The 16,260-nt window shown below is 37.4% G+C and overlaps 1 protein-coding gene across 3 annotated transcripts in view; it reads right to left on the bottom strand.

Moving 5' to 3' along the window:
- Positions 1-16,260, bottom strand: part of DDX4 (DEAD-box helicase 4) — a 69,529-nt gene that overhangs the window by 33,476 nt on the left and 19,793 nt on the right. For 2 of the 3 annotated variants that reach the window (XM_021701864.1, XM_021701866.1), the window contains exons 4-6: positions 13,248-13,325; positions 5,001-5,051; positions 1,146-1,205 (exon numbers count right to left, since the gene is read on the bottom strand). In XM_021701864.1, the coding sequence (XP_021557539.1) occupies positions 1,146-1,205; positions 5,001-5,051; positions 13,248-13,325 (189 nt within the window). The remainder of the gene's footprint in view (positions 1-1,145; positions 1,206-5,000; positions 5,052-13,247; positions 13,326-16,260) is intronic. The other variant, XM_021701865.1, reaches the window with a different exon arrangement.

Below are 16,260 nucleotides of genomic sequence, written 5' to 3'. Positions count from 1 at the left end.
TGCTAGTCACCCTGTATTAGTCAATAAGCCACAATCAAGCACATAGAGCTGCAACTGGCTTTTGACTGCCTCACTTAAACATGAATTAGATTAATTTAAAGAAAACACTGAGGAAGATAGATATTCACTGTTCTGCAGAAAACAACCAAACATTTAAAACTAAAAGCAATGTTTTAAGAACATTAAGTGCTAAAAATTGCTTGTTAAAGAGGGAAAAAAGGCAATTTTAAAAGGTGAGTCTGGCTTTTTCTTATAGCTAAATTTCCTCCACATCATTACATGCCCCCCTGCAATTATCATTAAAAAACCCTCAATTTATGAGACAAATAGCCAAACCTCCTTCACCACCAAATTCCTCCCCACCTCACTTCCCTAAGAATGCTATAATGAAGTCCCCACAAGTCCTATTGGCACTAAGAAGGGCCTGGTATTCAATGGGCTAACTATCTAATGGGCTAACTATCAAATGATGTTCCCAAGTTACTGTAAAAACACTGATGTATCTTGATTATCATATGGTTCCTAAGAATAAACTTTTATCATAAGCAGATTTGCACAACTTTAACAATTTTATAAGTTCACTATGTTTTTTGTGGGTTTTACTGTTGTTATTTTAACATGTCTACCCACAGGTTATCAAGAATTAAATATGGTGGGGCGCCTAGATGGCTCAGCCATTAAGTGTCTGCCTTCGGCTCAGGTCATGGTCCCAGGGTCCTGGAATCGAGCCCCACATGGGGCTCCCCTGCTCAGCAGGAGCCTGCTTCTCCCTCTCCCACTCCCCTGCTTGTGCTCTCTCTCTCACTGTGTCTCTCTCTGTGAAATAAATAAAATCTTAAAAAAAAAATTCAATACTGTAATGTTTATACCATCTAATCTCAACTTTATTAGAGGCAGGATTAGCAGAGTATGGTAGAGCACTGCCAGACCTAAATAAAAAATAATCTACAATTTCTTCACTCTCCCATATATCCAAATATTCTATTCAGAGACAAAGACATCCCAGTTCATAGATATTGTGACTGACCAGAACTCACAGTCCCTATTCTGTACTTCATAGCACATTCTGGAGATCTTTGGGGGGAAAAAAAATCCAGTGACATTAGAAAGTATAAGTACAAATCGTTCCAAAATGTGGTCCTTACCGCCTCTCTTGGAAAACCCTCTGTTCCGTGTCTGATTATCTTCACAGTCATTATTAGATTCTTGAATAAAAATTTAACATGTGAATAGCATCTAAGTAATTAACTTTAAAGTTGTAATATCTAAAGAATAGCACTATCACAGGATAAGTTAGTGAGAAAAATAAGTATTTTTAAGTTAAAATATGAACATTTTAATTCTTGAAATAATTTTAGCAACAGAAATATAAAGACATTATTCAGTCAATTCCCTATAAATCATTTAACATACCTAAATGTTAAGTGTATAACTGAGAATTCACTATTTCCCAAGTGCTACGCACAAGCCGAAGAAGAAGAATTTCATCAATACTGGTATGACTAAAAGTGGTTTCAGAAATACCTAAACTATTAAAATAGTCAAGTGGTTCTTAAATGTAGGCCATCGGCCACTAGAAATACATGACTATTCTTTTTATAATAAATGTCAATATTTCTGTAATTTGCCTTTCTTACTATATCTCAGACATTAGTAGATTTTTTTAAACATATGCAAATTTTTCCCCAATCATCCTAATGAAACAACTGGGGGATATCTTGGCTTTTCTGTTTTTAAGACAATATCAAGTAACATTACCAGTTTCTCAACAATGGAATGAGGATCACTACACTGAAGGCTGCCTAAGAATTAGCTGGAAGGTTTTTTAAAAATAAATTCCTAGAAAAAAATTAAATAGATAGATCCCTAGAATCCAGCCCCAGAGATGTTTATTTTTTTAAAAGTATAGAGTGAGAACAATAAATGAGTAATTTTTAAAAATTTAAAAATGTTACTAATATGATTTGAATAACTTTAAGCTTTCTAGAAGATTCCAACAAAGCCACATCTGGGAAATACAGAAATGATTTCAAGGGACCTTTGTACATGTCATTAAATGTTTAAAATCTGAGAACTTTAAAAGTCATAGTAATGACATCAAGTGACTAGACCGCTTAGAAGCTATGAGTTAAGTTCCTGTGCAAAAGTACTAATCTACTTAACAACTAATATTGTTTAATAAGAAATAACCCAGAGCTCTTATTGCAGGCTCCTACTTGAAATGAAGTCAACAACTACTAAATATTCCTAAAGAGTCATCTGATATCAAGACAATTATTTGGGAAACAGGATTTAATACTACAAGGGACCTTAGCAGGAAGGAAAGAATTTTGAAAAGAAGGTTGCCGGCCCTGGAATAATGAGGACAACTAACATTTATTGCCTTATGTAAGAAAAACCTATAAATTAATTTGAGACCTGACAAGGACAAAGAGGTCTCACATTAACTTTGTCCAGTTATTCCCCTAAAACAAACCTATATTTTGACCACACTAGGAATTAAAATAGGCTAATGACATTGGGAGAAGTTGGGTGATGAGTACAATTACATTAGGAAAGGGGTGAAGGAGACTCTCTGTACTATTTTTCTAACTTGTAATGAGTCTTATACTATTTCAAAATACAGTTATTGAAAAAAAATCTGTAGAGTTAGGAAATAAAGCCAAGCATCAACAAAAAAGAGACACTATCCCAAGATTAGCTACAACCACATTACATTACATAAAAATTACAGAAAGTATATAAAATATATATAACACGTATAAAGTATAAATATTTAAAAATATAAACATAAATAATATGATACATTAATTATATTAAATATATATTTAGTACATAAATATATTAGGTATCTAATATAAGTATATATTCATATAAATATATGTTATATAATAATAATTAATAGTAATAACACATTTAGAATTCAGTATGGTCTAGCACTGTTCTAAATGAGTAACATGTACTATCTTTTTAAATCTTCACAAAAACCTTGTGAAGTGGGTATTATCCTCTTTTATAAATAGAAAAAATGAAATACAGAAGTTAAATATGTTTTTTCAAGATAATACAACTGAGAGGAGACTCTGGGTCTCAAACCTAGGGTGTCCAAATCCAAAATCAACAGTCCTTATCACTAACTATACCAGATGGAGGAAACTAGACTGCAGGGACAATAACAACCACAAAAGATGCTATTTGTGTGCAGAATAAAAGCTTCTATCATGATATCAAAATTGGTTTCTGGGCTTGCCAATAACAGTTTTAAGAATGAAAGAATTCAATCCATATATATAAAGAGAAATATACATATAGAAAATAGACCAAGGGAAGAAAGCAAACCATTCTGGAGAAAAGTTCTCTCAGGTGCCATGAGAAACTAGAATTTGTGCTCAAAAGTGCTCTGGTCTACCACTGGTAGGAGTCAACTGGGGAAGGTCTTGGCTAAGTGAAAATGATCTTGAATATTCACTGATTTTTAAAAAGGGAGATTAGGTAAAATAGAAATGGAAAAGAAAAAAAATGGTCATTTTTTTTCTTCTGTTAAATATTTGTTCTATGTTATGTACATTTTCATTTGAATAAAATGAAAAAAGCACAGAAAATCAGGGAGAATGAGACTAACAATAACTTAGGGAAAATAGTTTTAGTAGATATATTAAAACCCCATCTAATTCCAAAGGGTTTTTTTTTTAAGATTTTATTTATTTATTTGAGAGAGAGAGAATGAGAGAGAGAGAGAGAGAGCACATGAGAGGGGGGGAGGGTCAGAGGGAGAAGCAGACCCCCGCAGAGCAGGGAGCCCGACACGGGACTCGATCCCGGGACTCCAGGATCATGACCCGAGCCGAAGGCAATCGCCGAACCAACTGAGCCACCCAGGCACCCTAATTCCAAAGGGTTTTAAGGTGATCAGTCTAAGCTTGGTTTTGATTTTGAGAATCACTATTAAGAGTATAATGAAATTAAGACTCAAATATTTAATGAAGATAGATGGCATTTACTGTTTACCATGAATGTGTCTGGTATTGAATTTCATATTTTCATACACATTTTCATTAAGTCTGCCTAACAACCTATAATAGAGATGCCCTCCATTCTGCAGAATAGCAAACTGTGGCTCTGAGAAATTAAGCAACTAGCTCTAAGTCATTCAACTAGGGGGTCGCAGAGCAGGGACAGGAAACAAAGTCTGCAACTCCAAAGTTATGTTATTAAGATTCCACAGATAAGGGCGCCTGGGTGGCTTTGTCGGTTAAGCGTCCAACTCTTGATTTCAGCCTAGGTGATGATCTCAGGGTTCTGAGATGTAGCCCCAAGTGGGCTCAGCACTCGTCATGGAGCCTGCTTAAGATTCTTTCTCTTTCCCTCTGCCCCTACCCTCTCCTCTCTAAAAAGAAAAAAGATTCCACAGATAAATGATGACCAAACAAAAAGGCATCAGAGTCACCAGGGATGCTTTTTAATACAGGTTGCAAGGCCTCACCCAAATCTACTTAATGAGGTTCTCCTAGGAAAGCACTATTAATTACTGTAATCTATATTCTGGTAACATTACTCTATTCACATCATCCTCTGGTATTCCTCAAACCAGTTTGTCAGTACCTTTGACAGAAATGTCTTGATTTCAGTAGTCATCCACATTCTCAAGAATCTTTTTCCACTGTCAAGAATTATGTTAGTCTGAATAGGGACCTGCATGTCCCAAACTGCACGTATATATGGACATGGAGTTTTGATTCTTGACATGTTCTTTCCATTATCTACTTTTTCTTAAGGTAGCAAACCATTCAAAAGTTGCACCTCATAGATTAAGGCAGGCTGAGAAAGGTCAAACTAGGATGCCTGAATTCTTGGTTAAGGCTCTGGCAACAGCTGCTTTATAAAACTGAGTTTAAATAAATTAGAACTGAAAAAGACCATGACACTTAATCTTAGTTTCTCTTTAGCATGTACACTGAACATTAAATTTTAAAAGCCACTAGAGAAAACACTGAACTTACCTCTCCAGAAACCAGAGCTATCACCTTCTTCAAACTTGTTATTTGAAAAACCTATACAAAATAGAAAATTAAACATGCAAATTTCTGAAAACAATTACCTGTACCTCTGTGGTAAACCAAAAACCAAAAACCAAAGGGACTACCAGTTATGGTGCCCCCTTAAAATAAAATAAACCACATAGAGCTATATATATGTATGTGTGTGTGTGTGTGTGTATATATATACACACACACACACATACATATATATATACACACACACACACACACATACATATACATACACTGAATGAAAACTCAGGTTGCATTATGACTTCTGCCTTGTGTCAATTAACTAAGGTAAAAGGTCCAGCCAGTGTTCTATTACCTCAAATGTCATATATATGTAGATGGTCAGAACAGCAGCATATATCAACATAAACACTATATACTTTCTATTCAAAATATCAAAGTTTTTAAAATCTTATAATCTCTTCATCTGCCAGAGGACAATACAACTAAATTATAATTTAATATTCAATAATTTTTCCCATTTCAGTAATAAGGAAATTCTTCCAACATTTTTTGTTTACAAAAATTTTTTTACATCTTGTAGTTCTGCTTGTAAATTTCTCATATAATAAAAACCTGTATCTAGAGTTATGTGTCTCTGGAGCATATAGATACATCTCTAATTTTAAAAGCATTCATCAGTAGTATTTCACAAAATTTTAAAATATTGAATCTTAATAAAATGATCTTTAGTGCAAAGATAGTCAGGGAGTAATATCCACTAAAATTAAAGGTCAGGCAGGGCTGTGTTGGGAGACTCAGGGTGGCTCTACGAGGCCTGCCTGCCCGCTGGGACTCCTGTCATCCTACCTGGGATTTTATTAAATGGCCTGTTGTGGATAGGTTCTGGGGGATGCTGAAAAGATGGCGGAGGAGTAGGGGACCCTATTCCAACCGGTCCTGGGAATTGAGCTGGGTATCTACCAGACCACTCTGAACACCCACGAAATCAGCCTGAGATGTAAGCAGATAGATCTGGATCTCTGGTTGGTTTGGAGGTATGAAGCGGGGAGCCGTGATTCCGCGGGCAGATATCAGAGGATAAACGGCAGGGTGAGGGAGCCACTGGGATCCTACACCGCCGGTGAGCAACAACCTTGTGCGCCTTGTGGGGACGGGGCACAGACTCGCAGACTGGTAGCAACAGGGAAAGGACTTTAGGGCAGCTCCCCGGATGGAAACCCTGAGCTGCGGGGCCGTGAGTGTGAACTGGGGGCGGCTGGTCGTTTTAGAAGCACAAAGGGCAGAGACGTGCCCCGACCTGGAGGCAAGGACTGGGAGTGCTGCAGAGGGGCGCACAACCCAGGACGCTGCAGTTTATAGCAGCACAGACACAAATGGAGATGGTGTGCGTGGCCTGGAGTGCTCACTGAAGAACAGACTGCGATCTCTCTGCTCTGAGGCAGAGGGTTGGAAACAGTCTCTTCTGCTCTCTCAGAAGAGAGCAGAAAGCCGCCAGAGAAAGCCACCAGAGAACAAAAGCCCCAAAAAACCAATTTTCACTGAGCCCATCCCCCCCCACAGGGGGCAGGGCAACTCTGCCCAAACAGGGCTGCCTGAGTAATAGTCGGCAGGCCCCTCCCCCAGAAGACAGGCTGGGAGAACAAGAGACCAGCAACCCTAAGGTCCCTAGAAAACAGGTGCATCTTGCTTGGGGTTGTGGTCAATAATTTGGACTCTATACATTCCCTCAAGCACCCACCAAAAGAATGACTAGGAGGAAGAACCCCTCAAATAGGAAAGACTCAGAGACTATGACTTATGCCACAGATTTACAAATGGATTCAGATATAACCAAGCTGTTGGAGATGGAATGCAGGCTAGCAATTGTGAAGACAACAGCTAGAATGGAGAAATCGATTAATGGCAACACAGAGTCTCTAAGGGCAGAAATGAAAGCTGAATTGGCAGAACTTAAAAATGCTATCAATGAGATTCAATCTGATCTAGATAATCTAACACCTAGGATAAGCAAGGCAGAAGAACGAATTGGTGGTTTAGGAGACCAATTAATAGACAAGAAGGAAAAAGAGGCGGCCAGGGAAAAACAACTCAAAATCCATGAAAATAGAATCAGAGAAATAAGTGACACAATGAAACGTTCGAATGTCAGAATTACTGGGATCCTGAGGGGGTCGAGAGAGAAGAGGACTAGAAGGTGTATTTGAGCAAATCGTACCTGAGAACTTCCCTAATCTGGGGAATGAAAGAAACACTCGTGTCCTAGAGGCAGAGAGGATCCCTCCCAAGATCAAGGAAAACAGGCCAACACCCCGGCATGTAATAGTAAAACTCGCAAATCTTAGAACCAAGGAAACCATCTTAAGGGCACTTAGGAGGAAGAGATTCCTTACGTACAGAGGGAAGAACATCAGAATAACGTCAGACCTATCCACAGAGACCTGGCAAGCCAGAAAGGCCTGGCAAGACATATTCAGGGTACTAAACGAGAAGAACATGCAGCCAAGAATACTTTATCCAGCAAGGCTGTCATTTAGAATGGATGGAGAGATGCAGAGCTTCCAAGACTGGCAGAAACTGAAAGAGTATGTGACCACTAAGCTGGCCCTGTAAGAAATATTAAAGGGGGATTCTATAAAAGGAGAAAGACCCCAAGAATGATACAGAACAGAAATTTACAGAGACAATCTATACAAACAAGGACTTCACAGGCAACATGATGACAATAAATTCATATCTTTCAATAATCACTCTCAACGGCCTAAATGCTCCATAAAATGGCACAGGGTTGAAGATGGGATAAAAAGACAGGACCCATCCATATGCTGTCTACAAGAGACTCATTTTGAACCTAAAGATACATCCAGACTCAAAGTGAAGGGATGGAGATCTATCTTCCATGCCAGCGGACCTCAAAAGAAAGCTGGGGTAGTAGCAATTCTTATATCAGACAAAATAGATTTTAAGCTAAAGACTGTAGTTAGAGACACAAAAGGACACTATATCATTCTTAAAGGGTCTATCCAACAAGAAAATCTACAATTGTAAATATCTACACCCCCAACATGGGAGCAGCCACCTACATAAGCCAACTGTTAACCAAAATAAAGAGCTGCATTGATAACAATACATTATTTATATACATAACAATGTATATATATTATATTATATACATAACAATACAATCCTACAATTGTAGGAGACCTCAATACTCTACTCTCACCAATGGACAGATCATCTAAGCAGAAAATCAACAAAGAAACAAGAGCTTTGAATGACACACTGGACCAGATGGGCCTCACAGCTATTCCACCCTAAAACATTCCACCCTAAAACAACAGAATACTCATTCTTCTCGAGTGCACATGGAACTTTCTCCAGAATAGACCATATACTGGGTCACAAATCAGGTCTCAAACGATACTAAAAGACTGAGATTATTCCCTGCATATTCTCAGACCATAATGCTTTAAAACTGGAACTCAATCACAAGAAAAAATTTGGCAGAAATTCAAACACTTGGAAGCTAAAGACCACTCTGCTCAGGAATGTTTGGGTCAACCAGGAAATCAAAGAAGAACTTAAACAATTCATGGAAACCAATGAGAACGAAAACACATTGGTTCCTATGGGATACTGCAAAGGCAGTCCTAAGGGGGAAATACATAGCCATCCAAGCCTCACTCAAAAAAAGAGAAAAATCCCGAATTCACCAACTAACTCAACACCTTAAAGAACTACAGAAAAAGCAACAAACAATGCCTAAGCCACACATTAGAAGAGAAATAATTAAGATTAGAGCAGAGATCAATAAACTAGAAACAAGAAACACAGTGGATCAGATCAACGAAACTAGAAGCTGGTTCTCTGAAAGAATTAATAAGATCGATAAACCACTGGCCAGACTTATCCAAAAGAAAAGAGAAAGGAGGGCGCCTGGGTGGCTCAGTTGGTTAAGCGACTGCCTTCGGCTCAGGTCATGATCCTGGAGTCCCGGGATCGAGTCCCGCATCGGGCTCCCTGCTCGGCAGGGAGTCTGCTTCTCCCTCTCCCACTCCCCCTGCTTGTGTTCCCTCTCTCGCTGTGTCTTTCTCTGTCAAATGAATAAATAAAATCTTAAAAAAAAAAAAGAAAAGAGAAAGGACCCAAATTAAGAAAATTATGAATGAAAGGGGAGAGAGCACGACTAACACCAAGGAAATTGAAACAATTATTAGAAATTATGAACAACTATATGCCAATAAATTGAGCAACCTGGAAGAAATGGATGTCTTCCAGAAACCTATAAACTCCCAAGACTGAAACAGGAAGAAATTGACAACCTGAATAGGCCAATAACCAGTAAGGAGATTGAAGCAGTGATCAAAACCTCCCAAAAAAACAAGAGTCCAGGACCTGATGGAGTCTCTGGGGAATTTCACCAAGCATTCAAATAGAAATAATACCTATCCTCCTGAAGCTGTTTCAAAAAACAGAAACAGAAGGAAAGCTTCCAGACTCATTCTATGAGGCCAGCATTACCTTAATCCAAAACCAGGCAAAGACACCATCAAAAAGGAGAATTTCAGACTGATATCCCTGATGAATATGGATTCCAAAATCCTCAACAAAATCCTGGCTAATAGGATCCAAAAATACATTAAAAGAATCATCCACCATGACAAAGTGGGATTTATCCCCGGGATGCAAGGGTGGTTCAACATTCGCAAATCAATCAATGTGATAGAACACATTAATAAAGGGGCACCTGGGTGGCTCAGATGGTTAAGCGTCTGCCTTCGGCTCAGGTCATGATCCCAGGGTCCTGGGATCGAGTCCCGCATCGGGCTCCCTGCTAGGCGGGGAGCCTGCTTCTCTCCCTCTGCCTCTCTCTCTGACTTTCACGAAAAAAAAAAATAAAAAAAAAAAAAAAAAAAAAGAACACATTAATAAGAGGAGAGAGAAGAAGCATTTGGCCCTCTCAGTTGATGCAGAAAAAGCATTTGACAAAATACCACATCCTTTCCTGATTAAAACTCTTCAGAGTATAGGGATAGAGGGAACATTCCTCAAGCTCATAAAATCCATCTATGAAAAACCCACAGTGAATATCATCCTCAATGGGGAAAAGCTGAGAGCCTTTCCCTTAAGATCAGGAACACGACAAGTATGCCCATTCTTGCCACTATTGTTCCACATAGTACTAGAAGTCCTAGCAACAGCAATCAGACAACAAAAAGAAATAAAATGTATTCAAATTGGCAAAGAAGTCAAACTCTCTTCACAGATGACATGATACTTCATGTGGAAAACCCAAAAGACTCCACCCCCAAATTACTAGAACTCATACAGCAATTCAGTAATGTGGCAGGATATAAAATCAATGCACAGATATCAGTTGCTTTCTTATACACAAACAACACAACTGTAGAAAGAGAAATTAGAGAAACGATTCCATTTAAAATAGCACCATAAACCATAAGATACCTCGGAATAAACCTAACCAAAGAGGTAAAGGATCTATACTCTAGGAACTACAGAACATTCATGAAAGAAATTGAAGAAGACACAAAAAGATGGAAAAACATTCTATGCTCATGGATTGGAAGAATAAACACTGTTAAAAGGTCTATACTACCCAGAGCAATCTACACCTTCAACGTCATCCCGATCAAAATTCCAATGGCATTTTTCAAAGTGCTGGAACAAACAATCCTAAAATTTGTATGGAATCAAAGACCCCGAATCACCAAGGAAATGTTAAAAAAGAAAAACAAAGCTGGGGGCATCATGTTGCCTGATTTCAAGCTATATTACAAAGCAGTGATCACCAAGACAGCATGATACTGGCACAAAAACAGACATATAGACCAATGGAACAGAATAGAGAACCCAGATATGGACCCTCAACTCTATGGTCAAATAATCTTCAAAAAAGCAGGAAAAAACATGCAATGGAAAAAAGACAGTCTCTTCAATAAATGGTGCTGGGAAACTCGACCATTCTCTAACACCATACACAAAGATAAATTCAAAATGGATGAAAGACCTCAGTGTGAGACAGGAATCCATCAAAATCCTAGAGGAGAACATAGGCAGTAACCTCTTTGACATCAGCCACAGCAACTTCTTTCAAGATACATCTCCCAAAGGCTAGTGAAACAAAAGCAAATATGAACTTTTGGGACTTCATTAAGATAAAAAGCTTCTGCACAGCAAAGGAAACAGTCAACAAAACAAAGAGGCAACCCACAAAATGGGAGAAGATATTTGCAAATGACATTACAGAATAAGGGCTGGTATCCAAGATCTATAAAGAACTTCTCAAACACAACACCCAAAAAGCAAATAATCAAGTCAAAAAATGGGCAGAAGACATGAACCAGACACTTCTCCAAAGAAGACATACAGATGGCTAACAGACACATGAAAAAATGTTCGTCATCATTAGCCATCAGAGAAATTCAAATCAAAACCACATTGAGATACCACCTTACACCAGTTAGAATGGCAAAAATTGACAAGGCAATAAACAACAAATGTTGGAGAGGTTGTGGAGAAAGGGGAACCCTCTTACACCATTGGTGGGAATGCAAGTTGGTACAGCCACTTTGGAAAACAGTGTGGAGGTGCCTCAAAAAATTAAAAATAGAGCTACCCTATGACCCAGGATTGCACTACTGGGTATTTACCCCAAAGACACAGATGTAGTGAAAAGAAGGGCCATATGCACCCCAATGTTCATAGCAGCAATGTCCGCAATAGCCAAACTGTGGAAAGAGCCAAGATGCCTTTCAACAGACGAATGGATAAAGAAGATGTGGTCCATATATACAATAGAATATTACTCAGCCATCAGAAAGGATGACTATCCAACTTTTACATCAACATGGATGGGACTGAAGGAGATTATGCTAAGTGAAATAAGTCAAGCAGAGAAAGTCAATTATCATATGGTTTCACTTATCTGTGGAACATAAGGAATAGCATGAAGGACATTAGGAGAAGGAAGGGAAAAATGAAGGGGGGGAAATCAGAGGGAGAGACGAACCATGAGAGACTATGGACTCTGAGAAACAAACTGAGGGTTTTAGAGGGGAGGGGAGGGGGGTGGGCGGATGGGGTAGCCCGGTGATGGGTATTAAGGAGGGCACGTACTGCATGGAGCACTGGGTGTTATATGAAAAAAATGAATCGTGAATCACTACATCAAAAACTAATGATGTACTGTATGGTGACTAACAACATAATAAAATTAAATTTTAAAAATATAAAATAAATAAGTAATAAATAAATGGCCTGTTTTGGGGTGCCTGGGTGGCTCAGTCAGTTAAGCGTCTGCCTTCGGCTCAGGTCATGATCCCAGGGTCCTGGGATCAAGTCCCACATGGGGCTCCTTGCTCAGCAGGGAGCCTGCTTCTCCCTCTGCCTGCTGCTCCCCCTGCTGTGCTCTCTCTTTCCTCTCTCTCTGACAAATAAATGAAATCTTAAAAAAAATAAAAACAATTAAGTTAAAGGTCACTATAAGATGGCTGTCAAGCAGTATGTAACCTAAACTACAAAATACTAAATATATTAAGTCATGGCTTCTGCAATACAGAGACTAATCAATTACTGTCTGACAGATGTTAAATTTATATGTAGAATGTATACATAAAGTCACTTAATATCTCAGGTTCAAAAATTTTAACATCCCTTTTTAGCAGAGAAATTTAATACACAATTATGATACAAAAGTACCCTAAAGCCTCAATATATGATTAGATGACAAAAAAGTTTTTCCTTGAAAAGATACATCATTTCAAAATAAACACAATCTGTACAGAAAGAGTGTATTACCACAAAACCTACGTTTTGAGTTATTTAGTTCCATTTCAGAATTTGCAATCCTTCAAGTTGGTTCAGAAAAGGATTATATTCTATCTACTGCCCTCCATAACTGCTCCTTCCCTCCATTCTACCCTCCTTGACTGCTAGGTTTCCAAAATGCTTCAGAAGTCTTCAACCTACACATTACTGGTCTTGATCTTAAATTCTGTTCCAGTTCTGATATACAGTTTTAAAGTTTTTAAGGAAAAAAAGAACTTCAAAGCTTCTACTGGTTCTTTGCTCAAGTAGATGGAGATTGAAATTTACCTTTGGAAGTATATAAGATGGATCTCTTGTTGCAGGGCACAGAGGAAGGGAGTCTTGAGTAAAGGAAAAAAAACTAGGGTTCACTCAAATTGTGATTATAAGATATCATAAGCAGTTTACCTCTGTTTCCAAAACTCTTTCCAACTCCAAAACCACCCATTGTGGATGTATTCTCTCTTTTATTAGACTCGCCAGCATCTGAAAATGTTCAGATAGAGTTAAAACTCTTTAAAACATAAAATTAACTGTGTCATCAAAAACTAGAAATTAAACCAATCTTTGGGATCACTTAAAAATAAAATCTTTTATGGTGATTAACATAACAATAAAAAAATTTTTTTTTAAATAAAATCTTTTAAAAAGTGTAGGGGAGGGGGAAAAAAAAAAAGTGTAGGGGAGGGCACCTGGCTGGCTCAGCTGGTAGAGCATGCAACTCTTGATCTCAGGGTGGTAAATTCAAGCCCCATGCTAGGTGTAGAGATGACTTAAAAATAAAAATTTTAAATGAATGAATGAATCTCCAACATAAAGGGACTTCCAAGGATGGGGGAGAAAGAAGTACAGGAACTTATAAAGATAAAATATCCTGCAACTTCTATTTAAAAACTCCTGAATTATAAAACCAATATAAAAACATAAACATACTACTGATAAAATACAGCTTTCTACTAGTTTTTATTTTACTAGTGACCTTTTATCAGGAAATACAACTCTGTGATTTTCTGTATATTAAAACCTCACCCTGATTAGAGCCAGCTACTTATGCCCCTGTATGAAAGTCCTGCTATTGAAAATTTTATACGCTTGTCTTATTTTTAATTATTACTTATTCATTTTATTAGCATTTAAACTGCTCTCAATCTTTCCACTTTTAAAACTCAAGTTAGGAAGGAACTACATAATAAATAAAAGCTGCAACTACCACTCCCTTAGTCACATCTCCACCCCTCCAGGGTCTTTCTTCACGTTATCCTTGTGAGCTTTATCTCCCACTACACAACGGTGAGCACCCAACATTTTAATTCACACCAAACAACTTCCCTACTCCACATTGTGAACTTCAAATATTTTTGAAAATTCCTATACACCGTTTCTTAAGCATGGCATTCCCTACTTTCCTATTTTTCCTATCAAAATTCTTTTCACTCTTCAAAACCCCAGTTCAAAGGCTACCTCCTCTATGAAGTCTTCTTTCAGACCTCAAGTCATAATCAATCCTTCCTCCACATTCCCACTCTCTCTTTATTTCTTTCCATGTGTTTCTCTACCACTAGTTAAGAATTTTGAGAGCAGAGTTGCTACGGCAAGAAGCATGGCTATTTAAAACAAAAAACTGGAACAAAAGACGTCCAAAATGACATAAACTGCCACTTCAAACTATCACTAGAAAAATTAAAGCATTATCTTGTGGTCTTCATAAATTGTGTCTTATCTAACTGTGTAATACCCTAATACAGGGCAGTTAAAGGATCTGCAAAACTCCTAAAGCCATGTGCAAAATTACGTATGAGCAATTATCCATATTTTCATCAAATTCTAAAGATGCGTGTGATTCAAGAAGTTAAAACTATTTAGGTCATACTTGGAGAACATGAAAAGTGATCAATTCTATATTATAAGCAATTAATAGTCAATTTCAAAAACAAATTACTAGCTACAAAAGCTCTGAGAAAAAGTTATCATAGAGACTAAAACTAAAATATTACATTAACAATAAGGGAAAGAAGTTACATTCATGGGTCTATGAATTTCCAAGATTATATGTAGCAATGGTAACTTTTTAAAGTATTAACATTCAACCAAGAGTTTTGATCAGAAGTTTAATGTGTTTTTCAACCTAAACATATGGACTTAACAATGTGTAGTAAAATCTGTCTCAGTGATGGTTTTCTCATTTAAAAACCCTTTATTCAGAGATACAGGCTTCCAGTTACAGAATGAATAAGTCACACAGATAAAAAATACATCAAAGAAAATATAGTCATTAGTATTATTAATAACGTTGTATGGTGACAGATGGTAGCTACACTTGTGGTGAGCATAGCATAACCTATAGAGTTGTGCAACAGCTATGCTGTATACCTGAAACTAATATAACATTGTGTCAACCACACTTCAATTTTTTTTAAAAAAGATGAAAAAAGGGGCTCCTGGGTGGCTCAGTCCTTAAGCGTCTGCTTTCAGCTCAGATCATGGTCCCAGGGTCCTGGGATCGAGCCCCACATCGGGCTCCCTGCTCCGCAGGAAGCCAGCTTCTCCCTCTCCCAGTCCCCCTGCTTGTGTTCCCTCTCTTACTGTCTCTCTCTGTCAAATAAATAAATAAAATCTTTAAAGAAGAAAAAAAAGCATCTTCAATTAATGTAAAACTTAAACAAGATATATGAATATACTTTCTGAATTTGAAAATTTAAAAATAGCTAATTAATTTAATTAATTAATTTAAAACATTTCTCAGGGTGCCTGGGTGGCTCACTAGCTTAAGCATCTGACTCTTGATTTCAGCTCAGGTCATGATCTCAGGGTTTTGAGATGGAGCACCACATGGGGCTCCCTGCTCAGCAGGGAGTCTGCTTCTCCTCTCTGCCCCTCCCCAGCACATGTGCGCCCTATGGCTCTCTCTCCCTCTCTCAAATAAATAAAATCTTGAAAAATACATATATCTATAGATCCACATCTGTGTTAACTGAATCTAAACAAGAAATTAAGTTTTCCAAGTATCGAAAGAAATACCACACATCAAACCTTTAGTGTCTCCAATGAATAAAAATACCTAGAAATAAAGTTTTTCAATTAACATCTTATGAATTCAAGAATAAGTGTTACATGTATTTAAAACTACCAATTAGCCCTAACTTATGCATTATAAAAGAAGTGGTCATATGGATTTTTAAATAAATTGGAGATTCTAATATTTTATAGCACTATATTAAAATATAAAGCAGAATACTATCAGCATTTTATTATCAAATTTAAAAATGGACTATAGGAAGGTATTTTGCTATATCATTATCTGCCAAATCAAATACTGGTTGTTCTAAAAATAAAAAGTTCCAAGCTTGGAAAATAACCTCCTAATACTAATAAGCTAACAGAAATGCTTCCAAATTGCCTTTTCTTGAGAAATAAAAGCTTA

This window comes from Neomonachus schauinslandi, chromosome 7 (assembly GCF_002201575.2).
Source record: "Neomonachus schauinslandi chromosome 7, ASM220157v2, whole genome shotgun sequence".
Classification (NCBI taxonomy): Eukaryota; Metazoa; Chordata; class Mammalia; order Carnivora; family Phocidae; genus Neomonachus; species Neomonachus schauinslandi.
This window is presented reverse-complemented; position numbering and strand designations above follow the sequence as displayed.